This window comes from Cicer arietinum, chromosome 6 (assembly GCF_000331145.2).
Source record: "Cicer arietinum cultivar CDC Frontier isolate Library 1 chromosome 6, Cicar.CDCFrontier_v2.0, whole genome shotgun sequence".
Taxonomy (NCBI): Eukaryota; Viridiplantae; Streptophyta; class Magnoliopsida; order Fabales; family Fabaceae; genus Cicer; species Cicer arietinum.
Window position 1 is genome coordinate 33,855,641 of NC_021165.2, and position 26,140 is coordinate 33,881,780.

Genomic DNA, 26,140 nt, shown 5'->3' on the forward strand with positions numbered 1-26,140 from the left:
TGTTACGAAGAATTGGACACCAGAGAGTTTTGTTAAAAATATCACTTGTCGCTGAAAATTTTATCTGTCAATTGAGTTACGACGAGAGTAGATATTTTTATCAAAATGGTTTGAGAAGTGATGATTTTCATAAATATCTAGATATTTAGGTATTTATTGGTTTAGGTTTAATTATTATATATATTATATATATTATATTATTATTATTATTATTATTATTATTATTAGTAATATATATATATGTATTAGAAAGGAATGAAAGGAAACAGAGAAAACCAAAAGCGTTTCCCTCCCTGCCTCGCGAGTTCGCCCTTTTCTTCCTCCTTGCTTCTCTTTGCTTTTTCTTCCTTTTGCTTCAAGAATAGAAACCCAAGGCTTAGTGGGTAAGAAAGCAAGGATTTCCCAGCTTCATACTTCCTCGTTGATTCGAAAACGAAGAAAAACGGTGTTAGGGATTTCAAAACCGTCAAACACAAACCTCTCCGTTTCATCTAGATCTAAGCTTCATTTCGTGAAGATATAGAAGGGAAAGTTGCTCACTACCACGCTACGGTGCTAGGGGACCAACTTTGGAAACAACGCTGCGAGCGGAGATTTTACCGGTTTTACTCGCGGTACCGTGTTCGCACGTTAAAGCTAACGTTAAGGTAAGGGCTCCTTCCAAACTTCTAGTTTGCATTTAGGGACTTATCTGTGGTTGACGGGCCCGTGATAGGCAGTACGTTTATGGTTTACGCTTTTTAGTAAATCGTGCAGACCCGTGATAGGTGGCACCTCGGTAAACGATACGGGCCCGTGATAGGCAGTACGTTTATGGTTTACGCTTTTTAGTAAATCGTGCAGACCCGTGATAGGTGGCACCTCGGTAAACGATACGGGCCCGTGATAGGCAGTACGTTTATGGTTTACGCTTTTTAGTAAATCGTGCAGACCCGTGATAGGTGGCACCTCGGTAAACGATACGGGCCCGTGATAGGCAGTACGTTTATGGTTTACGCTTTTTAGTAAATCGTGCAGACCCGTGATAGGTGGCACCTCGGTAAACGATACGGGCCCGTGATAGGCAGTACGTTTATGGTTTACGCTTTTTAGTAAATCGTGCAGACCCGTGATAGGTGGCACCTCGGTAAACGATACGGGCCCGTGATAGGCAGTACGTTTATGGTTTACGCTTTTTAGTAAATCGTGCAGACCCGTGATAGGTGGCACCTCGGTAAACGATACGGGCCCGTGATAGGCAGTACGTTTATGGTTTACGCTTTTTAGTAAATCGTGCAGACCCGTGATAGGTGGCACCTCGGTAAACGATACGGGCCCGTGATAGGCAGTACGTTTATGGTTTACGCTTTTTAGTAAATCGTGCAGACCCGTGATAGGTGGCACCTCGGTAAACGATACGGGCCCGTGATAGGCAGTACGTTTATGGTTTACGCTTTTTAGTAAATCGTGCAGACCCGTGATAGGTGGCACCTCGGTAAACGATACGGGCCCGTGATAGGCAGTACGTTTATGGTTTACGCTTTTTAGTAAATCGTGCAGACCCGTGATAGGTGGCACCTCGGTAAACGATACGGGCCCGTGATAGGCAGTACGTTTATGGTTTACGCTTTTTAGTAAATCGTGCAGACCCGTGATAGGTGGCACCTCGGTAATTGGTACTTTGGCCTACGATAGGCGGTACAATTATGATTTACGGCCCTTCGAGGAGGGTTTTGGTTTGGAATTCCGAGTCCATGCATTTTGGCATATACGCATTGCATTAGGGTGTTTGGCACACGAGTCGTGTTTGATGCAAGTTTATGATTGAGTGTTCTGAATTTGATTTGTCGTGGTAATTGTGTTGGAATTGCAAAGTGTTATGTATTGATTATCGTGCATAAGTGTGATGGGTTGTAAAACTATTTCGAAACCCAATTCGTCGTGGTGATTGTGTGGGAATTGCTAAGTGTTAAGTTTTGGAGTTATGTATGAGTGTGATTGAATTAGTTTAAGTATTTTTGGAAGAATAAGCAGGGAAATTGATTTCCCAATCGATTTGATGAGTTGCAGGGACTTCACTATTTTGACAAAATCGATTTGTCAATCGATTTTGCAATATATTTTTCAAAACCCATTTAAGAAATCGATTTGGCAATCGATTGGCCTTAAGTCAGGAACTCAGCAAAACTGACAAAATCGATTTGGCAATCGATTTGGCCACACAGGAACTCAGCAGAACTGACAAAATCGATTTGGCAATCGATTGGCTCAGTAGGAATTCTTATTTTGAGTTAGATAACAGATTGCTCAATTGATTTATCAATGTTTTGGTCATTGATGTATTACTTGATGGATTGAGAACTTTGACTGGAGCTATGTAGGAGGATCTCACGGGGCGCGTGGAGATCACTCAGGGTGTATAGTTTTTTGGTAGGATGATCAGATTAGGTTGATGTATAGGGACTAGACGTCCTTCTTTTTGGGTTGCAGTATTTTGATTCGGAAAACTGTACCTATACTAATATTGTCTGTTTGACATGTTATTTATGATGGGGTCTATGTACCACCTTTTGAAGTGTAAATTACTTGGATTCGTATTTTGAGAAACTCTTCCGCTGCTTGTAAATTATAATGACTCAATTATTTATCCAAAGGTATTTCCTTATTTGTTTTTCTCTGTTTTATTTTAATCTCTTTTGGAAAAAAAAAATACACCTTCGCTTTGAATATCGGGGTGTTACACAATGAACTTGTAGCTTCATTGACACAACTTACTAGAAAGGATCAATCATTTGCATGGACGGAGAAGTGTGAGGAAAATTTTCAGTTACTAAAGAGAAAGTTGACAACCTCACCAATATTGGTATTACCGCAATCAGAAGAACCATATGAAGTTTACAGTGATGCGTCTCACCAAGGTTTGGGATGTGTTCTGATGCAACACAGGAAAGTTGTAGCTTACGCCTTAAGGAAATTGAAGATTCATGAAAGAAACTATCATACTCATGACTTGGAGCTTGCTGCTGTAGTTTTTGCATTGAAGATCTGAAGGCACTATTTATATGGATGCATGTTCACATTTTTCAGTGACCATAAAAGTTTGAAATATTTGTTTGATTAGAAAGAATTGAACATGCGTCAGAGACGATGGATGGAGACTCTCAGGGATTTTGATTTCACACTGTAGTACCACCCTGGGAAGGCCAATGTAGTGGCTGATGCATTGAGTAGAAGAAGTGTGCCAGTATCTTCAATAGTGATGGCTAGACAACAAGAGTTGTGGGAAGCTTTTAAAGACCTACACTTGCACGTAGAGTTTGCACTAGGAATTTTGAAATTCAGAATGATTAAGATTTCGAGTGGACTACTTGAAGACATTGTGAATTCTCAAGATGACACCTTAATTCAAGAGAAGAGGGACCTAATAGTGCAAGGGAAGACAAATGAGTTTAAGATTGGACCAAATAATATTTTGAGATGTAATGGTAGGATTTGTGTACCAGAAATTGCATAGATGAGAAAAACAATTTTAGAAGAGGCTCATAAGAGTAAATTGAGTATTCATCCTGGAGCAACAAAGATGTATCAGGATTTAAGACAGAATTATTGGTGGCCAGGAATGAAGAGACATGTAGCGGAGTATGTATCAACTTGTCTAACTTGTCAGAAAGCGAAGGTGGAACATCAACGACCTGCTGGAATGTTGCAACCTTTAGATATACCTGAATGGAAGTGGGACTACATTTCCATGGATTTTATAACTGGATTTCCGAAAACAAGGAGAAAGAATGATTCTATTTGGGTGATAGTGGATCGATTAACTAAATCCGCACACTTTTTACCAGTAAAGACCGTTGATGACTCTTCATCATATGCATATTTTTCATTGTTTTTAGTCTTATTTATCTTTAATCATTAGTTAATTTAAGGAGTTATTTGATATATTTTGTTGATTTTAGCTCTTTGATTTAATGAAATATTTATGTTATTATTTCCTTGATTAAGTAGGGATTTTTCGGAGTTTTGTGTTGTTATTTTGTTTTAGTGCAGTGTTGAATTTTGGTGAGAAATCAACATGACCTATGTAGAGTATTTCAGCCATATCTGGAGTTGTAGATGTCCAATTGGAGTCACACTAAGTGTAACTGAAATCTAAGATCCATAGCTAACTTTTTCATGAAGACACCGGAACCATATTCAGAATCTAAAGAGGAGAAAAATGCAATATACGTCGGACAACTGATGATGTGCGCTTGAAGCACGCGAGACGCACCTGAGGCGCGTTTCCAGCCATTCAGCACTGTCCAGGCGTGCCTGAAGCGCGTTTTCTGCGCCTGGGGCGCATTTCCAGCTATCCAACACTGTCCAGAGGCGCCTGGGGCGCGCGACGTATTTGTAGTCTAGACATAGGTGCAGGTCATGAAACCAATTAAATTAGTTGCAAAGCAATAATTTACAAGAGAATTTCTATACGGTAATGCTTAATTCTAATCTTAAATCTACTAAGGAATTAGGGGTTACTTTGGAATTAAAGGTTCTGTCACTAAGACATTAGGGCAAGAATAATAAAGAGAATTCGGTAATAATTCAATAAAGGATTTCAATAACTAGGATCAAATTAGACACCAAGGTTGGATTCGAAGTGAAACTCATCCCTGACATTTTTCTCAATTTATAAAGGATCAATTTTACTATTGCTGTCAATTTTAAATATTATTTCAATCAACTTAGGAACTTTTTGTTCAATTTTAGTAACTAAATATAATTCAATAGTAAAACTCAATCCTTGAGTTCGACACTCGGTACTACCGTTTTATTATTACTTGCAACGATTCGGTACACTTGCTGAAATGCTATCAAGTTTTTGGCGTCGTTGTCGGGGATTGCCATATCACTATTGAATTTAATTTATTTACTGAATTGAAATTTTTTGCTCTGCAATAAAATTTCTTCTTTTATTTTATTTCTAATTTAAAAAAAATGGTTTAAAACTCTTTAATTTTTACTTAGTTATTTATCTTTCTTTAACTGTTCGTTACTCATAATTTGTCTAACTTTGTATGCGAGGCCAATCCTCAGCTGAACTTTTCTTTGATCCAGAAAAAAAAAACTGCGAAAGCAAATCAAAAAGTGGTATACTGGAATTGAATGTTTATGAGGTTGGGTTGGTTCAAGGGATGTTGTTCTCAAAACAGATAAAATATGTTATCACCGCTGAGATAAAGAAGGGGATGGTAGCGCTAAATATTCAACCCCAAGTGGCCCATGTCAATTTACTAAAGCATACTAGTTGTAACTTTTGTGGGAGAGCACATAAAAATGGAGCTTGTGAAGCACTGGATGACAATGAGATAGAAGAACTAGAAGAGGTGAATTTTGTGAGTAATAATAGGAAGCAGAATAATCCCTACTTTAGTACGTACAACCCTGGTTGGAGAAACAGAAATTCAGCAAAAAAGGGAATCACTGCCAAAACCAGAAATTCGACTTCCATTTCCTCAAAGATTAAAAAAAGGAAGAAACAGAAAAACAATTCGGTAAGTTCGTTGATGTTTTAAAAAAATTACAAATTAACATCCTTTTGCAGAGGCATTGGAACAGATGCCAACATACGCCAAGTTCATGAAGGAGATTTTGTCGAAGAAAAGAAAAATCGGCGGTGAAACAGTGATGCTTACCAAAGAATGTAGTGCTATACTATAGAGAAAATTGCCGCTGAACTTAAGGATCCCTGGAAGCTTCTCAATCCCGTGCACCATTGGAAATAGAACTTTTGGGAAGGCGCTGTGTGATCTTGGGGCTAGTGTAAGTCTTATGCCCCTTTCCATATACAAAAAACTGGGCATTGGAAAAGTCAAGGATACACAGCTGATGCTACAATTTGATGCAGCCTCTTAGGTGTGACTTTTGCGGAGAAGCACATAAGAATGGAAATTGTGCTGATGACCTTGCCAAACTAGTAGAATATGAAGATTTTTTTGTCAAAAAAGTCACAGAAAACGACGAACGTTACATTAAAAAGATCAATTGGGAACAAATTCTACCTCCAAAAATTCTATCAAAAGAATCAGATGACAAAGACTTTCACGTTATGGACGTTTTGGTTGAATTCATGAAGAATAACATGGTTGCAATTGAAAGATTTGAAAATCAATGTGAGAGGTTATTTGAGCAAGTGGTTAAGTTTGAGAAGATGAAGGAGAAGTTGAAGATTGGAGATAATTTCATTCTTGTGGTAGAAGAAGATAAGTAAGAGGAAAAGACGAACGAGGAAAAGAAAAAAGAAGAGATTGATAAAGTTGGAGATTCAATCTATGCCTTGTTCATCAATGTCCAATTGAGAAGGACATGGAAACAACATCTTTTATTTCTTAGGTTCATGGAATTTCTACCAAACAAAAAGAAGAAGAAGGATGATGTGTTCTTTCTGTCATATATGCCACCTTGACAATAGTTGAGGCGTCAAGCTAATGACTTTAAAGAAGTGCTTCGTGGGAGGCAACCCACATGTATAGGTAACTTTTATTTTTTGCAATCTTATTTTTGTTATTTGAATTTGTTTCTTTTTAATTCTGTAAACGTGCACCATGATGAAGAATTATTAACAACTTGCATTTGGTCTTAAGTTTTATGTTTGGGATTTTGAAATTTAAACTCTATTTTTTTGTTCATATCATTGCTTAATTCGATAAGTTTCACTAATGCATACATTGTTGGTTACTCTGTGGTTGTAGAAGTCTAACTTGCCATCAATTTTTCATAAATTTTTTTTAGTGACATGTTTAGCATCATTTAGATAGTTCATACTCTTTCTTATTATCCTAGCTGTGAGCTTTTGAGCCTAAACACTTAAATTCTTTGTTGTGTGATTATCTAGACATGTGTTATCCCTTCAGAACTTGCACTAATTCTAACTTGCATTACTAGTAATTTATGCATACATTGAGGCAATTTTATTGGTCGTTTGAGCCTTTCTAACTACCCTATGAAAATTTTACCATTTGCTATCCCCTTTGAGCCTGACCCTTTTATTTCGGTTACTAGCCACATTACAAGCCAAATACCTGACTTTAATTAAATCACCTTACTTCGAGTTAGGTAGAAAAAAAAAATTTGTCTTAATAAAATTCTAAGTTTGGGGTTGCTCATGGGATAGAAACCTTTTAAGTTTGGGGTCGTGATTCTCACAAAAATAAAATAAAATAAAATAAAAAGAAAAAGAAAAAAAAATTTTAATTTGTGTACTTTGGTAAATAATATTTTCTCGGTTCTTTTGTCAATGCTTGAGAATTTCCAAAGTGAAAAGGTGAAGAAAAATAAAAAATGGTAGAATAATTTGGAAATGTATGCCGAACTCCAAGTAGTAAAGCCTACTATCCCAAAATGTGTTACCCTTACCTAAGCCCCATTACAACCCGAAAGTCCTCCAAAAGTGTATGTGTTTGCTGCATTGTGATTGCTAACTAGAATTTTTTCAAGTCTATGGTAGCGTGATGCATGTTCTCGGATTTGAGTGATAAATTCGTAACCCTTTTTAAACACTTGAGAGAAATTTTGGTGAGATTGTGTGAAGAGAGAGTTGAACTTGATGAATGAATGCTAAAGTGTACAAATTGTGTCGTTTTTTAGTAAGCAACCATATAGCATGATGAATGTTTTGTAGTAGCTGGAACTTTGAAAATTGAGATTGATTTAATTTGATAAATTGATTTTAAATTTGCTTTTAACTGCACAAAATCTAAAATAAATTGTTGCTTGGGGACAAGCAATAGATTAAGTTTGGGGTTGTGATGACTCTTCATCATATGCATATTTTTCATTGTTTTTAGTCTTATTTATCTTTAATCATTAGTTAATTTAAGGAGTTATTTGATATATTTTGTTGATTTTAGCTCTTTGATTTAATGAAATATTTATGTTATTATTTCCTTGATTAAGTAGGGATTTTTCGGAGTTTTGTGTTGTTATTTTGTTTTAGTGCATTGCTTAATTTTGGTGAGAAATCAACATGACCTATGTAGAGTATGTCAGCCATATCTCGAGTTTTAGATGTCCAATTGGAGTCAAACTAAGTGCATATGAAAGCTAAGATCCATAGCTACAACGTTCATGAAGACACCGGAACCAAATTCAGACTCTAAAGAAGTGAATAATGCAATATACGTCAGACATTAGATGTTGTGCGCTTGAAGCACGCGAGACACGCCTGAGGCGCATTTCCAGCCATTCAGCACTGTCCAGGCGCGCCTGAAGCGCATTTTCTGCGTTTGGGGCGCATTTCCAGCCATCCAACATTTTCCGGGCGCGCCTGGAGCGCGTTTCCTTCGCCTGGGGTGCGCGACGCGCATCAACAACCATAAAAACGCAAGTTTTCACTGTTTTAGGGATCTTTTTGACTCTTGGGAAGTTGGGAGACTTGTGCCCTAGCATAGAAACTCAAAGACGACCGTTTCTAACATCATTGGAGCAGTTTTATCAAGAATCATTCATGAATCCTTCTTGTAATTCTTCTCTAATCTCTATCTCTTTTATCTCTGTCATGAGTAACTAAACCCTACTTGTTAGGGATAAGTGTAACAAGATGATACCCTTATTTTTATGATTTGATTTCTAATTATATGAATGAGTTTATTGAATTATTTTTCTCATCTCTGTGCTTAATTCTTTTTATTGCTTGATCAACATTAAAATGTTCTACAATTTGTATTTTGAAACGGAAGTGGACTTTACGAATGCTTGAGAAGAGAAATTCATGAATTTGTAGTCTAGACATAGGTGCAGGTCATGAAACCAATTAAATTAGTTGCAAAGCAATAATTTTCAAGAGAATTTCTATACGATAATGCTTAATTCTAATCTTAAATCTACTAAGGAATTAGGGGTTACTTTGGAATTAAAGGTTCTGTCACTAAGACATTAGGGCAAGAATAATAAAGAGAATTCGGTAATAATTCAATAAAGGAATTCAATAACTAGGATCAAATTAGACACTAAGGTTGGATTCTAAGTGAAACTCATCCCTGATATTTTTCTTAATTTATAAAGGATCAATTTTACTACTGCTGTCAATTTTAAATATTATTTCAATCAACTTAGGAACTTTTTGTTCAATTTTAGTAACTAAATATAACTCAATAGTAAAATGCAATCCTTGAGTTCGACACTCGGTACTACCGTTTTATTATTACTTGCAACGATTCGGTACACTTGTTGAAACGCTATCAACCTTATATAAGGTAGATAAGCTAACCGAGATCTACATTGCTGAGATTGTGAGATTACACGGAGTACCGTCGAGTATCGTATTAGACCGTGACCCAAAGTTCACATCTCACTTTGGGGGAGCATTGCATGAAGCGTTGGGAACAAAACTAAGATTGAGTTCAGCTTACCATCCACAAACGGACGGACAGACTGAGAGGAAAAATCAGTCCTTGAAAGATCTATTGAGAGCATGTGTATTAGATGATAGAGGTAGTTGGGATGATGTACTTCTGTTGGTTGAGTTTACCTACAACAATAGTTTTCATGCAAGTATTGGAATGGCACCATATAAGGCTTTATATGGGCGCAAGTGTCAAATGCCTTTGTGTTGGTATAAGGACAGTGAAAGTATGATTGTAGGACCGGATATGGTACAACAAACTACAGATAAGGTCAATAAGATAAAAGAGAAAATGAAGATTTCACAAGATCGTCAAAAGAGTTATGCGGACAAGCGTCACAGACTTCTAGAATTCGAACAGGGTGACCATGTGTTTCTAAGAGTCACGCCTATGACTGGAGTTGGTAGAGCCTTGAAATCGAAGAAATTGACTCCGAAATTCATCGGACCATATCAGATTTCTGCACGAATTGGACCTGTTGCTTATTGGATTGCATTGCCTCCGATGCTGTCCAATATTCACGACGTTTTTCATGTGTCGCAATTGTGAAAATACCTTGCAGATCTATCTCATGTGATCGAACCAGACATAATTCAAATGAAGGATAACTTGTCATTCGAAGTATTACCTGTAAGAGTTGATGACATGAAGATTAAGCGATTGAGGAACAAGGATGTTTCGTTGGTCAAGGTGATTTGGAACCCAACTATTTGGGAGGCGAGTTGGGAATTGGAGAGCAAGATGAGGGAACAACACCTTGAGTTGTTTATCGACACGTAGTTTCGAGGACGAAACTAATTTTAGGGGGGGTAGAATGTAAGACCCTTAGTTTTAAATTCTAATTTATGTATTTTGGTGTTGAATTCTGAGGCTTTTTAGCCAAGTTATTGATATTTTGTGAGTTTAGTGCCACAAATATCTTTTTGGAGACCCGATTAAAATTATTTGTCGATAAATAATTTAGATTAACTACGGTGAATTTTTTTTCGAAAGAAAAATTTTCTGAGATGCAGCGTTTTCAGAAAAATTCATCTGCCAATTGAATTGCGGCGAGAGAAGATATTTTTCTGAAAAAGTGGTTTTTATAAAATATCTAGATATTTATTTAGATATTTGTTTTATTTATAATATATATATATATATATATAAACATTTAAAAAAAAAAGAAAAAGAAAGCATTCTTCCTTGTTTCACGCCTACTCTATCTTCTTCTTCCTTTTCTCTCTGTTACCAAAAAACTCAAATACAAATCTTCACTTTTCTTTGACTTCTGAGCTTCATTTCGAGCCAACTTAGGAAGCGACAACACAATCGAAAATTTTACCGGAATTAATCGCGGTACCGTAATTGCTTGTTAAAACTTGTTAAGGTAATGGCTCCTGCCAAACTTTTAGTTTGCATTTAGGACATTATTTGTGATTTTGTGGAAAAGAAATTTGATGTGTGTGAATTTGTAGAAAATGAATTTAATGCGATTATATGTGATTTAGTGGAATTCAAAGTTTGAGGTGTGGTTTGTGGTGATCCATATTTGATGTGATTTATATGTTCATAATTATTATTATGAATTTTTTAGATGTGATTTATTTGTGGATTTTGGGGAAAATGAATTGATGAAATTTGGTGGGTTATGTGTAAAAATGTGGAGTTTTGAAATTGGGTGAGTTATGTTTGAATTGTTTGAAATTTAATTGAGGTATTATAAGTGTGTTGTGGAATTGAATTGATTGTTGTTGGTGTGAATTGGCGGTAATTAAATTTGATGTGCATGAGTTACGTAATGAGTTATTTTAGGTGTGGATGGAATTTGGAGATGTGATTTATGTGTGGTTGTGGAAATTTAAATTGGTGTGAATAAATATGTTTGAGTATGCTATGTGTTGTATTTGAAAAATCATCAGTGTTAAATGAGTATTAAAAATGGGGAATCTTTTAATAGCTGCATTTACTTAATGATTGTGGTGAAAAGAGTCGGAGTATGCACATGCATTTCATAGTACATGGTGACTGCGGTAGGGTAATGGTGATAGTGGTGACCGTGATGGGCCACGAGATGATGTCATGTGATCTGTTGGTCCATCTTATCATTGCGGGGATTTTTGCATCGTGTAGGTTTGTGATAGACTGCACATTTTTAGTAAATTATGCTGACTCGTGATAGGTGGCACCTCGGTAAATAGTATTGGTCTGTGATAGGCGGTACATTTACGATTTACGTTGTTTTTTTTAGTAAATCATGTTGACCCGTGATAGGTGGCACCTCGGTAAATAGTACTGGTCTGTGATAGGCGGTACATTTACGATTTACGTTGTTTTTTTTAGTAAATCATGTTGACCCGTGATAGGTGGCACCTCGGTAAATAGTACTGGTCTGTGATAGGCGGTATATTTACGATTTCCGTTTTTTAGTAAATCGTGCTGACCCGTGATAGGTGAAACCTCGTTAATTAGTATTGGTCTGTGATAGGCGGTACAATTATGATTTATGCCCCTTCGAGGAGGGTTTTGGTTCAAATTCCAAAATTCATGCATTTTGGCATATACGCATTGCATTATGGTGCTTGGCACGTGAGTCATGTTTGATATAATGTGATAATTGCATATGTATACTCAGTTGTTGTTGTGATTGTGCCGTAATTGGTAAGTGTGGTTGTTTTGGATTTGTTTGTTAGTGTTGATTGATTGCGAAACCATTTCGAAACTGAATTCTGCATTTTTCTGCAGTTGTATTCGAATACAAGGAGGTTGTAGTCGAATACAAATGTCCTGATTTTGCTACTGACTTATGAAACAACATTGTATTCGAATACAAGGAGGATGTAGTCGAATACAGTTGTCCTTATTTTGTTACTGTCTTACAAAATAGCACTGTATTCGAATACAAAGATGTTGTATTCGAATACGACAGTGTAGTTTAGTTAAAAACTTTATTTTTCAACTTTGATTATGCATGTTTGGCATATGAAAACCCTTTCAAAGAGTATGCTAAGTTGAAAAGTTATTTTGTGCATTTGAAATTTAAATGTTATGTGATATTTGTTAATTTCGGTTGGTGACCTTTTACAATTATTGAAGAAATCTAGGCTTTGCCCTCAGATGAGAACTAGGATCGTCCTACCAGGTAGTACCCTAGAGATGGACACGTAGTTAGACATACCTGACCGAAGTTATGTCAGAAGGATCTTGTGGGGCGCATGGAGATCACCCGGGTTGCATTGATTTTTGTAGCATGATCAAATTAGATGGTTGTATAGGGGCTATATGTCTTTCTTTTGTGGATGTATTTATTTCAATTTGGAAGACTGTGCCTATACCTCATATTGTCAGCTTGACTTATATTTTGATGGGTCCATGTACCACTTCTGGGGCAGTACTTCTGTACAGGTGTCTACCGAGAATACCTTAGGGTATGAGCTATGTCTGATAGGCCTCACAGCCCCGTTGTATTTTGCTGTTTAAATACTTTGGATTTTTGTTTCAAAAACTATTTCCGCTGCCTGTAAATATTTATTAACTTTTGTCGTTATATTACGACTTAAATATTTTATCCAAAAGTATTCCTTTCTTAATTTCTAATATTTGAAATTCGATTTTTGTATTGTTTTTAAAAAAAAAAAAAAACGGACTGTTACAAAATACATCACAATATTTTAATTACATTTTAACAAATAAAATGTAACAATCATCTTAAATAACCACAAAGTAAATAATTAAAACATAATCATCACAACTTAATTTCGTAACTCTATAATTAAACTAACAATAAAAAACACAACTCTGATACAAAATTTAATTTCATATTAAGTTACCCTTGATAATTCATTACAAATAAATAGATCACAATATTTTAATTACATTTAAATAATTATGGCGTAAAATCTTAAATGACCACAAAATATATAAAAACATAATCATCACACTTTAAAAACCAATAATCAATTACAAAATGAAAATCCTAGAAGGTTTAAACAAAAATAAATAAATATTGAAACAAAAGTATTTTTTTATAAAAATTAATAATATAATTGATAAAATGTTCAAGTAATCAATATACAACTTTTATACCTTATTATTATTATTATTATTATTATTATTATTATTATTATTATTATTATTATTATTATTATCATTATTATTATTATAATAATAATAATAATTATTATTATTATTATTATTATTATTATTATTATTATTATTTAGTCGACACATATATATTTACCATGGACATGGACATAATGCACAAATAACAATTTGTCAATGTAATAAATAATTTCTTCATAGTTATTATTTACGAGGAGCGTTGGTTTGAAGCATTTTAAAAAATACAATAAAAAAAGTTACAATTCTAATAATTTCTACATATCTTATATTTTTTTTTCTCAAATAACTTATATACTTTAAAAAAAAATAGTGTATGATGACTTAAATCATGGTTGATATTTATGTTCATGATGTGTTAGTTAAATTTTAAGATTTTGAGATTGTAGATAGATTTTAAATCCAACCTAAAACTGTTGTAAAATAGTGATGAGTTCTACTTTGATTGATAATAATTTTTTCATCTCTAAAAAATTGTTAATTTTTATAATTAAACTTTTGTAACACAGTGTTTTTATCATAATATTTTTCCCTTTTAAACAAAAAAAAAAAATTTCGAGATTTCATTTTCATATATATATGTTAGTGTATGATTCAAGTATCATTGAATGAAGTATTAAAGATACCAATACCAAATAATCAATCAATTATAAGTCATTATTTTATTGTTACATATGTTTTCGACAATTTAAATTCGGTGCAATGTATTGCAACTTTTAAAAATTGAAGTTATTTATTTAATAGTACAGTCTATTCCTATAATCAACTAGGAGGAGAATCAATCAATTTGATGGGCACATAGAGCATGAGACAATTCCATAAGTCTCTCCAATATTATTAATCGGTTTTAATATCTTTATGAATGATTTTTTTTATAAAGGACAAAAAATATTATACAATACCCACAACAACTATTTTCACCAATTGACTTCTTAAATTATCTTAACAAATTAATTTTTCATTACCAAGTTAATATGTTACTAAAATATAATCCTATACTTATGATTGAAAATATTAGATAAAGAGAGGTGTATATCTACATATAAGATTAGCGAGAACAACCAATCTTATTGAAAATTTATAATAGAATTTATATATAACCTACTAATTACGTAACTTCAAATTTAAATTCAAGTCACAATAGATGTAAGTGGAAAGTCCAATTATATGTATCAATGCAATTAGTAAATTGTAGCTCTTTTTGAAGTACACTTTTTTTTTTTTTTGTTAAAGTATCATATTATAATAATAGCAAAAAAATTGAATTATCTTAAAATGATATTTATATACATGCACTGAACGGTTACATCTATACACTAGTTTGTATAATAGTGATGTACAACTCTTGATTACCCATACATAACTTCACTATATCACTTTGTCAGAGAACAAACACTTCACTTGTCTCAAGTTCCAATTATAGCTCCATAGACAATGATATACTCATCGACTTTAACAACAATTGTTGAATAAAATCTAGTTGAGATTCAGACTTTTTTGAATGGAACGCCAATTTTCATAAATATGTCAACCTTATAAATAATTAAAGATAAATTATTAGTCATTTAAAATATTTCAAGTGTAAATTGAAAAAAACATATGTAATGAATACTTTATTAGAAACGAGCTGCAAAAGTCTTTTTGACTATGGAACGAAAGTATTTGAAGCATGACCAACTATTGTCACCTCCTCAGTGGGCATAAGTACTTGAACATTTGCATCTAAAGCCTTGGAAACCACCACCCTAACCATATCATTATCTAACAACTGATTGTCTAAGGTGGGCCCCAACTTGTACACATCAGCATATGCCACTAAAAAATCATTATTATCAACATACAATTTACACTATTATGGAATTGTCCTCATCCTTTGGTATAGGCAGTTCAACATAACAACTTCCCTTTATGAACAAATTTGGGTTTTATTGTGATACCTCCTACAACGCTTTATTTTTAATCACATTAGTAGGTTCCTCTATTTGGTGGCTACTAAAAACTGGTGGGGTGGAGGCATAATGAGAACTTGATTCATAGTATTGTCGAATCCTTACACCTCGACCAACAAAACAAACACGGTCTGGGTGCTCAGGTTTTCCAATGATCTCCGTCAAGATATCTTTATGTCTATGTGGAACAAAGGTTCCTTGATACGTTTGTTCAACCAATGTATCTTACAAGATATAATTTATAGATACAACCACTATCAAATGGAAGAATATTTACTTACAATTATTTCTAATTAACAAGGACAAACGTAAGTCAGAAATGGCTCAAATAATTAGGTTGGACTCACAAAAATTATGATGTGGTACCTTCCAAATCACACTACTTCTTTCATGTTTTGCTTCCATTATATTTTGTTTCCCCAATATGTAAAGTAAAACAAACCCTTTCACTTGCTCATTCAAATATAATTATTTCATACATTTAGAAATTTTAACTCTAATCATTACACTTAAAGGCTTTGATCACTTATCAAACTTTTCATTTCAATAACACATACAAAAAAGTATAATTCACTCACTACATTCAATGCATTGTTTCTCACACATAAAGATTCATCTGTTGATTTTCAACCACACTCTTGAATTTTGTTCAAGTTACTTACTAATAGATAAAGACATTAAAAAATACAGCAAAGTCATATCCATTTCAACGTGTGGCATATTCTTAGTCCACAAATGTTTCAATAATATCGTTTCTCTATTGTCATTATTATTGAAGACCATATATAGGATATGATTATTTTCCTAAGCTATTGAATGTGTCTTCTGTAGCATTTTTTTTTTATAATTAAAAAACACATTTCATAAGTAAAATAAAATAAAGATGAAGAATACTAAAGATAATTTTTTGGAAATAAATAACTTCTAATCATTTCACTACTAGAAATTTCTTATGTCTTAAACATCAATAAACTCTCCTTGTCTATAATTTTTGGTAACCCACTTTTGATATTTCTTAACCATGGTAAATAATTATTTGAAAATTTCAATTCATATTCTAATAATTTATATGAAACAATAGTTAATGTAATTAAAATTGCTCCATATCCAAAAGAGTAGATATATAATTGGTTTTTAGTTATAGTATTAACTTGAAGTTTAAATACAAATTTCACACCAACTATTGTTTTGTATTAAATTTTCATTAGTCTTGAGAGTTTTGTGTAAATATTATTATTTAAGATTTTTCAGCCTCAAGAAATTTCTATCTTGTTTTGTAGTGTTTCTTCCGTATATCTATGAGCAATATTTGCATACGTGAATAATTGTTGCAATATTTTGAATACTATTATAAACATTATATTTAACAAACTACTACTCATGGGTGAATGATATAGTACACAGTAGGACACACATTATCATTTAATACATGTTTGAATTAATAAAATTCAAATCTACATAGATTTTAACAAAAACTACTCTTTAAAGGTTAAACAAAATTACGATGAATTTTTTCAATTCACCATCAGTTCAAACATACACTTATACACAATATTAGTTCTTCAAAAGTTTACATTTTATTTTTACAACTTAGAGTTTATTGGCAAAGTTTTCTTTACTAAAATTTCTCCATATTTACATACTTAATTTAGTCATGATGATAAATCGTTCTACTAAGAAGTAATTCTTGTGTAGACATAAGAATTTGGTCACACACATAAAAAATTATATTTCTTTTAATTATTTCAAAACTATATATTATTTAATTATTATTTTTCTAATTTTATCCTTTTATGTATGTGTCCAGATTCTTGTGTCCACACAGGAATTATTCTCTATTAAGTTATTATGAACTCTGAGAGTATATAAAGAAAACTTTGTGGGACATGTGAAATTGTTCATTTTTTACTGCCAAGCTGAGCAATTCACTTTCGGGTTGGTGTATAAAACGTTATAGTGTACTGTCAATCACTTTGAGTAAGACGACATTAACTATTTTTTGAATAAAACTTAGGCAGTATAATCTTTATCCTAAGAAGTCTTTAGTATACACTTAGATCTAACTACTGATGAAGGCTATATACCTCTTTGTGAATTTTTATGATTTTTTATTCATATTTGCATTGAAATGGACTATCCAATTTAACTATACACATGATTAATCTGATGTTAACCAATTTTTTACATAAAATAATTTTTATGATTAATTTGTAAAATTGAAAATGTCAAAATGTACATAAATTTAAAAAATATAATGTTTTCAAACTAATATAAATCATATAAAATGAATAACATATTATAGTTAAATATACAACTTTTATGATAAAGAAATGTTGAACTTTAACAAATATGCCATTCAAATGAACACTTCAAAGAAAACAAAAAGCTTGAATAAACCAATTCTAAGTAGAAAAAAATGTTAAAGATAAGGACTGTATCACTAAAGTTACAAAATATTATCAATAGTATCATATTTTAATATATGTTTCATGGATTGTATTAATCAACAAGATTTTACATTTTCCTTTGAAATAAAACAAAATTAGACTATATATAGTTATTCAAAAATATATTTACCTCTTAACACATAAATGTTTTAGTATATTCTACTCTAAAACAAAAACACTACTTTTAATTTACATATTATTATTATTTTATATTCAATAATACATTAAATTCTACCGCGCAACGCACATATTAACATCTAGTATTAATTAAATTAAATCGTATTTCATTCAATTAATTGTTAAGTCTCATTTATTATATTTAATTCAAATAATTATCAACCCTCATTTATTTAATATAAAATATTATAAGCAATAATTAGCATACAAAAATACACCATTGTTACTCAAATCATGAGAAAATCAGTGATATTATTTCAACCTTTCAGCGATCAAAATATATTGTCATATAATTATCCATTTATCTAAATGTAATATAACGTAAGTAATGTGTGTCATCTTAGCAATATTCAATTATCTTTTTCTCCACCCCAAATTTAACACATAAATATTAATGAATCAGATATCAATATTAATCCACACTAGTATGGCTATACATTTCCATTGTCTCTCCATTGATAGGTTTGAAACACAACTTCTATTAAGCAGGAGCGAAAAATGTTATCTACATCACTCACACTCATCCACATGTTTATACAAGATAACTTACTCTCTCAAAGAGAGGATATACAAATATTATCTTGTATTGTGGTTTCTAATTTGAATGTATTTCTAAGGACAAAATATTACTATTTTGTCAACTTCAATTGTTAGTTTTAAGTGAGCCTAAATAAGACTTGACATTATAGCCGTCAGATGGATACATTGATAGATGTTGTCACTTAAAGAAATAGTTCTTTGTACTTTGGCATAGAGTTAACGACTACTTTTAAGGCTATTTTGTATGGAGAGTTGAGTTTTCAAAAGTTGTTTTTTTATCTTCATGCTCATACTTCATACTTCCTTGTCTTTTTCTTCCATGACTTCTTTATTTTATAGAAGCATATTGATGTTGTCTTTGCGTTTGTATTATTTTAATATGATGATCATCTTGGTTAGATGATGTTTTTATATCTTGTAACAGACGATGAATGGCTTATTGTACCAAAATATCTTGTGTGCTTCACTTGATTTAGCATGCAATGAATGATTGGTCCAGTTGGCTTCTATAACATGTTTAGTGCTTTGAAATGACATTTGCTACAAACTACTTAGGTAATTTTTTCATTCTTACCTATGAGGTTGAAAAACAATTATAAATATTTATTTGACTACTATACCACATACATTAGCATAATCTAAATGCCACTAATCAAAGAAAGCAAAGTTAAATATAGTTCAATTAGGCTCAGACAGAGTCCTAAATTATTACCATTAAATTTGTTTCTTTTATTCTTAAATTGCAGGACATTTTTTGTTCGCAAAATTGCTATTAGAGAAAATGATAGATACTTTTAATTATTATTAGGAGATTTGATTATCTATTTTATGAAGATTATTTGAGACTATGTTGCTCCAACTTTTTCTTGAAGATTAAAACTTGTAATTTCTTAATAAGTGGTCCATTTTTTTTTTGGAGATTATTTGAGTATTAACGAAGTTGTTCCATAGTTTTTCTTGAGAATTGAAAATTGTTTATATTTTTTTAGAGATTAAATTGAAATTGAAATGTACAATTTTTTTCGAGGACTCCAATGGACATTACATATATTGTTCCTTAAGAAAAAATAAACTATGCAAATGATGCTATACATAAATATTATGATGAGTTTTTTTGTTGGAATAGTTTTATAAGTAGTTTAGCGTAGATTAAAATTTAAATTTGATCGAAAATTTTAACGACGGTTGACAATATTTTTTAGAAATAATAATTTGTGATTCTCTTCGTCTTTATGAATAAGAAAGTTATCCGATTAATGTCGATTCAAAATGAGATACATATTTATTTTTTCGGATTTTTATCGATCCAGTATTATTTAAGTCACTATATTAATCATAAAAATGAAGACACCGTTAATGTCTATCTGTGTGATACAACATATATGTTGTTGAAGTTTTAAATATTTTTTACAATTGATTCATGGTAGACTATGGTCTTTATTAATTTTACCTGAAAGTTATATATATATATATATACACACACAACATGGCACATAAGTTAGATGTACAAATTTAAATATTACTTATTGTGGAAAATGTTGAATCGTGAAGTTTTTTAATTTATTTGTGAATCACATTTTTGAATTCTTGAATTCTTTAATTTTGAAGATGAAGTAGTACGGTACTTTCCAAAGTTCAGGTCACGAGTCTTGAATTCTTTATGTTAACTGTGCATCACGAGTCTAGTATATTTTAATAAATTAAAAGGTGCTTTCTACTTGTCATTTTTCTCTTGATTTATTTATATCTTTCAGTATAACAGTGAAGTTCACTATTGTTGTTGCTTGCAAAGATGAACACAAAGACAATTTCTCCTTCTCATAATAATTCACTACTTCACTATTGTTGTAAGATTCTACTTGCTATTATGCTTTTTGGCTTGCAGATGTTATCTCACACTCAAGCATCTTGCTCAAAGTCAAAGGTTGAAGTGCTTGCTGGCTTTCAAGGTCTTCTTCCTTTTGAACTTGAAACAGGGTCAGCAATCTTAACCATTTCAATTTTTCTTTTTTTAGGATATTCAATTTTAATTGCTTTAGTTTCATCTTTTTTTAGTATACTAACATAATTCAGTTTTAATAGATATGTGGGGTTGGGAGAAACAGATGATGACATGCAAGTATTCTACTATTTTATCAAGTCAGAGAACAATCCTCAGAATGATCCTCTTATACTATGGTTAAGTGGTGGTCCTGGTTGCTCTTCTTTTTCTAGCCTTTTCTTTCAAATAGGTAACTTTCAAATGAGAACTTATTAATTTTTTGTGAATCTTGTTTTGACAGTTTATAATTGCATAGTTGAATACGTATATCACAAATTATATCTTGGATTTTGATTGTAATTCTTTAAGACGCTGGTAATAATTTGAGAAACCAAAACAGATTGACTACCCTCCATATGTTCTATTCACCTAACTATAGAATCTGCTGGTCTCATCTTTACATGTCCAAAACCACCTAACACAACCTTCTCCTTTTATCCGGGCTTGGACCGGCTAAGATAGGCAGGATTGTTGCACCCGCTTACAATGTTTGCATAAATATAATTCCTATAACAAACATTCATTAATCGCATAAAATGTAGCAAACATGGACTGCACAAAATAAAATATGCATGGCTCTTTACACTGAATTTCACAGTTAACAGTTTTTTCTGATAAGTATGCATTATGCAATACTCGGGAAAACCCTTCCTTAACAACTAGCTATCATGAGGCACAACCATGTCACTTAAACACTTCACTGAGCATCCTGCACTACTCGATGTAGGACTCGGGCACCCCATAATTCCGAAGGGCCTATCATAGTATAGCGCCATGAGAGATGATGTCTTCGCGGCTGCATTCGACTTTTCTAGTTAGGAGCGGTAAAAACTGAAATTTTATTAGAAAAAATATTTCCCTTGGATACGAAAAAATCAGCAGAGAATCGAGGTCCCGCCACCCACCTTGTAAAAACAATATTGGAATTTGCAACAAGAATTAACCAACAAAACAGAAACTACTAATTACAAAAAAAGAAATTAAAACGGAGAATGTTATCCGTTTCAGCAGAAAACGAAGAACGTTCTTGAGCAGAACTGAAAAAACACAGAAAATGGAGAAGGTTGCTGAAAACGCAGAAAACATCGAAAGTTCAACGTTCTCTTTTTTGCAGTTTAAAGAAATCAGTTTCTCAATCAAAGTAAAATCAAAATAAAGAAAGATAAGGGAAGAATAACACCAAGATTTATGTGTCCAACTTCAATTAATGAGACCTACGTCACAAGCAAACAAGCAAGAAAATTCACTATTGAGATTTGAATTTTCAAGATTAAGCCACATCAAGATTGTTCTCTTCTTAGTATCTATCAGTGTTGAGACTCAGCAATATTAGTCTTTTCTTCACAATCTCTCTTTTTTACTCTTTCTTAATCTCTCTTCTCTGAATTTCTATGAATCTAATTTCATATGCCTCTCTCTCAATCAATATTCAACAATTACAACAACCACTAACTATGGCAGTTTACAACTTATTTATATGATTCAAAAGCAAACTAACTCAATTAACTATAACTACATTTCTCATAACTGAATTGGTCAAATTCAGTTATAACTAACACTTAACCATAACTAACACTAGTTATTTGATTTGAGGCATATATTCACAATTCTCCACCTTAACTCAATATCAGAATAATTCAATCATTGTCCTTGCTTCCATTGCCTTTAGTTCTACTCTTTGTCAAAACCAACTATGTCCAAGCAATGCTTGAACTTAGTTTATGAAAGTGATTTGGTGAAGGCATCAACATGATTGTCCTCAGTTGCAATCTTCTCCACTGAAACCTGCTTTGAATCAATCACATCCCTTATGAAGGGAAACTTAACATCATTGTGTTTAGACTTATTATGGTACACTTGATGCTTAGATAAGTGTATATCACTTTGATTATCACAATAAATTGAAACACAATTATGATTTATTCCTAGTTCACCAAATAGTTCTTTGATCCATATTTCTTCTTTAACACATTCAGTAAGAGAAATGAATTCGGCTTGAGTTGTAGAAAGAGCTACCACTGACTGTGTAATTTCTCTCTAACTTATAGCATTCCCATAGAGTGAAAACATAACAAGAAATTGATTTTCTAGTGTCCATTTTTCCAACATAATTTGAGTCCACATATCCTTTGATTGATTCCTTGTCATGATGAGTCTTTTTGAACTTTAGTGCTGCTGTCAGGGAGCCATTTAAGTACCTCATAATCCTCTTGAGTGCCGACAAATGCAGTACTCTTGGATCAGTCATAAATCTACTGAAAACATTCACTGCATAAGCCAAATCTGGCCTGCTGCATATTATTCCATATATTATGTTACCAACTCAACTAGCATAAGGAATGGTACTCATTCTTCGCATTTCCTCATCAGTCTTAGGTGAGTCTTGCTTGGACAATTTGAAATTTTGTCCCAAAGGAGTAGTAATATGTCTTGCCTCATGCATTCTATATTTAGCGACAACTTTCTTCAAGTAGACAGCTTGTGAAAGAAATAATTTCCCTTTCATTATGTTTTTGTTAATGTCCATTCCTAAGATCCTCTTGGCTTCTCCAAGTTCCTTTATCTCAAATTCATTGCTAAGGTCAGATTTAAGCCTTTTAATCTAGTCCTTATTTGAGCTTACAAGGAGAATATCACCCACATAGAGTAATAGGCAAGTGACAAATTGTTCTTGACCATCTTCTTTCAGAATGTAAACACAGTTGTCAAAGCTACATCTTTGGAAACCAGTTCTTACCATGAAATCATCAAACTTCCTGTACCATTGACTAGGACTTGCTTTAGGCCATACAATGACTTTTTTAGAAAACAAACCTTGTTGTCGCCTTTAGAAAATCCTTCAGTTTGCTGCATATAAACGGTTTCTTCAAGATCACCATGTAGAAATGTTGTTTTGACATCCAACTGCTCTAATTCCAAGTCTTGTTGAGTTACAATTGAAAACAGAATTCTGATTGAACAATATTTTACAACAGGTGCAAATACTTCATTTAAATATATTCCTTCAAGCTGAAAAATCCCTTTGCAACTAATCTTGCTTTGAACCTTATCTTCTCTTGTACTTGAATGCCTTCCTTTCCCTTGAACACCCATTTTTATCCAATTACCCTTTGACTCTTAGGAATGTCAAACAAAGTCTAGGTTTGATTCTTTTATAATGACTGCATCTCTTCATTCATAGTTGTCATCCAAGCTTCTTTGTCTTCACTGTTAATGGCTTCTTTGTAGGTGTTTGGTTCATCTCTTTGAAGATCTTCAACAACACTTAGAGCATAACAAATTAAATCTACTTGACCATATCTTACTAGAAGCTTGACAACTCTTCTTTCTCTATCCCTTACCAAGTTGTAATTGACCAAATCTGATTTTGGCGCAACATTATCATCAAGTGGTGTATCATGCATGTCTCTTTGATTAGTCTCTTGATCTTCAGGTGACTCCAGCTTAATTTGAACACTCTCAGTATTGATGTTTGAAGTGATGTCTTGTTGATGTTCTTCGTTTCTGCATAACTGAAATGGAGAATGTTCTCCATTTCTGCAGAACAAAAACGAAGAATGTTCTTTGTCAATCATAGGCATTCTTGTTTCATAAAACACTACATCTCTTGATATGATGCACTTAGGCACACCTTGGTCAATTCTCCACAACTTGTAACCTTTTATTCCTTTAGGATATTCAATGAAAACACATCTGATTGCTCTAGGATCCAATTTATCTTGTTTTGTGTGAACAAATGCTAAGGAGCCAAATATTTTCATATTTGGGTAGTCAACTCATTTGCCATTCCACATCTCAATTGGTGTCTTAAATCCAATAGTTGATAAAGGGCATCTATTGATCAGGTACATTATTGTAACTACAACTTCTCCCTATAATGTTTTAAGAAGCCCTACAATCAAGATCATACATCTGACCCTTTCCAAGATTGTTTTGTTCATCCTTTTAGCCATGTTATTTTATTGATGGGTGCCTACAGCTGTTATATGTATTTGAATACCTAAGTCCCTTACATCCTTCAACAGTATCTCCTTGCCATTGAAATTTCTAAATATGATTGTTTCCTTGCCTTGTACCTTACATGATTTGTTATTGCCAAGCAAAACGACTCCACCATCACGAAGATCTATTGATTCAAAATAAGATTTTCTTGGACACATGTGGAAAGTACATCCTGAGTCTAATACCCAGTTCTTTTCACCTTCATAATTTGAAATCATCAAGGCATCTACAGATTCATAACTAGCATCAACAAGTGCAACATTTCTAGAATCTTGAGAGTTTCTTGATTCATTTCTTTCAGGGAAATCTTTATTGAAATGTCCCTTCTTGTGACAATAGAAACATTTATACTTCCCTTCAGATTTAGTTCTTGAATTTGACCTATGTTTATTCTCATTTGATCATTTCTTGTCAGTTCTTCCTCTGGTCACATTCATACTTTCAACATGATTATCATTCTTGATCTCATGTCTTTTATAGCTTTGTTTTGTCTGAATTGATGCATGCACTTCATCAAGAGAAATTGTTTGTTCTCTTCCAAACATGGTAGCATTCTTGAAGTGTTCGTATGAACTGGGTAGGGCATTCAACAAGATCAGAGCTTTGTCTTCATCATCTAACTTGACTTATAAATTTTCTAAATCATCAAGAATCTTATTAAAATCAACAATTTGTACTGTAACGGGTTTTTCTTCATCCATTTTAAATGAAAACAATTGTTGTTTCAAGAAGAGCCTATTTGAAACTGATTTTGTCATGTAGAGATATTCAAGTTTAATCCATAAGGCTGTTGTTGCTGGTTCTCTTGCAACTTCCCTTAAAGCTTTGTCTTCAAGACACAAGATGATTGTAACACCCCGATTTTCAAAGCGAGGGTGTATTTTTTTTTTCAAAAGAAATTAAAATAAATCAGAGAATTAAATAAGGTAATACCCTTGGATAAATAATTGAGTCATTATAATTTACAAGCAACGGAAAAGTTTCTCAAAATATATGAATCCAAAGTGTTTACACAACAACAGATGATACATGGAACCCATTCAACTAAGATGTCATACTGACAATATTAGTAAAGGTACAGTTTTCCAGTTCAAAATAACGTAATCCAAAAAAACATTTGTTCCCTCTATGTCATCCTAATATAATCATTCTTAAAAAAAAAAACTATAGCTATACACCCTGAGTGATCTCCACGCGCCCCGTGAGATCCTCCTAACATAGCTCCAGTCAAGCAATCTCATCTACATTCCCATCCGTAGGGTACGAACCAGTAGGATTGTCTTGGCTCTCATCTAAGGGCAAAGCCCAAATTTCCACAATAGTTGAAAAGGGTCACCAACCGAAATTAACAGTTAACACATAACATTTAAGTTTTAAATGCACAGAGTAACCTTTCAACTAAGCATGCACCTTAAAAGGGTTTTCATATGCTTAAAAGTTCATATAATGCTTGCCAATTAACAATGAACTCAAAATGAAGTTCTCAAACCATCAAGTAATACATAACTGACCAAAGCATTG

The 26,140-nt window shown here is 32.7% G+C and overlaps 1 protein-coding gene across 2 annotated transcripts in view; it reads left to right on the forward strand.

The window, feature by feature from the left end:
• Positions 1 to 20,337: 20,337 nt before the first annotated feature.
• The window catches only part of LOC101489005 (serine carboxypeptidase-like 11), a 22,526-nt gene continuing 16,723 nt past the window's right edge, over positions 20,338 to 26,140 (forward strand). For both annotated transcript variants that reach the window (XM_012717480.3, XM_073369733.1), the window contains exons 1-2: positions 20,338 to 20,553; positions 20,659 to 20,807. In XM_012717480.3, coding sequence (XP_012572934.1) covers positions 20,369 to 20,553; positions 20,659 to 20,807 — 334 coding nt within the window. In that variant the 5' untranslated portion in view covers positions 20,338 to 20,368. The remainder of the gene's footprint in view (positions 20,554 to 20,658; positions 20,808 to 26,140) is intronic.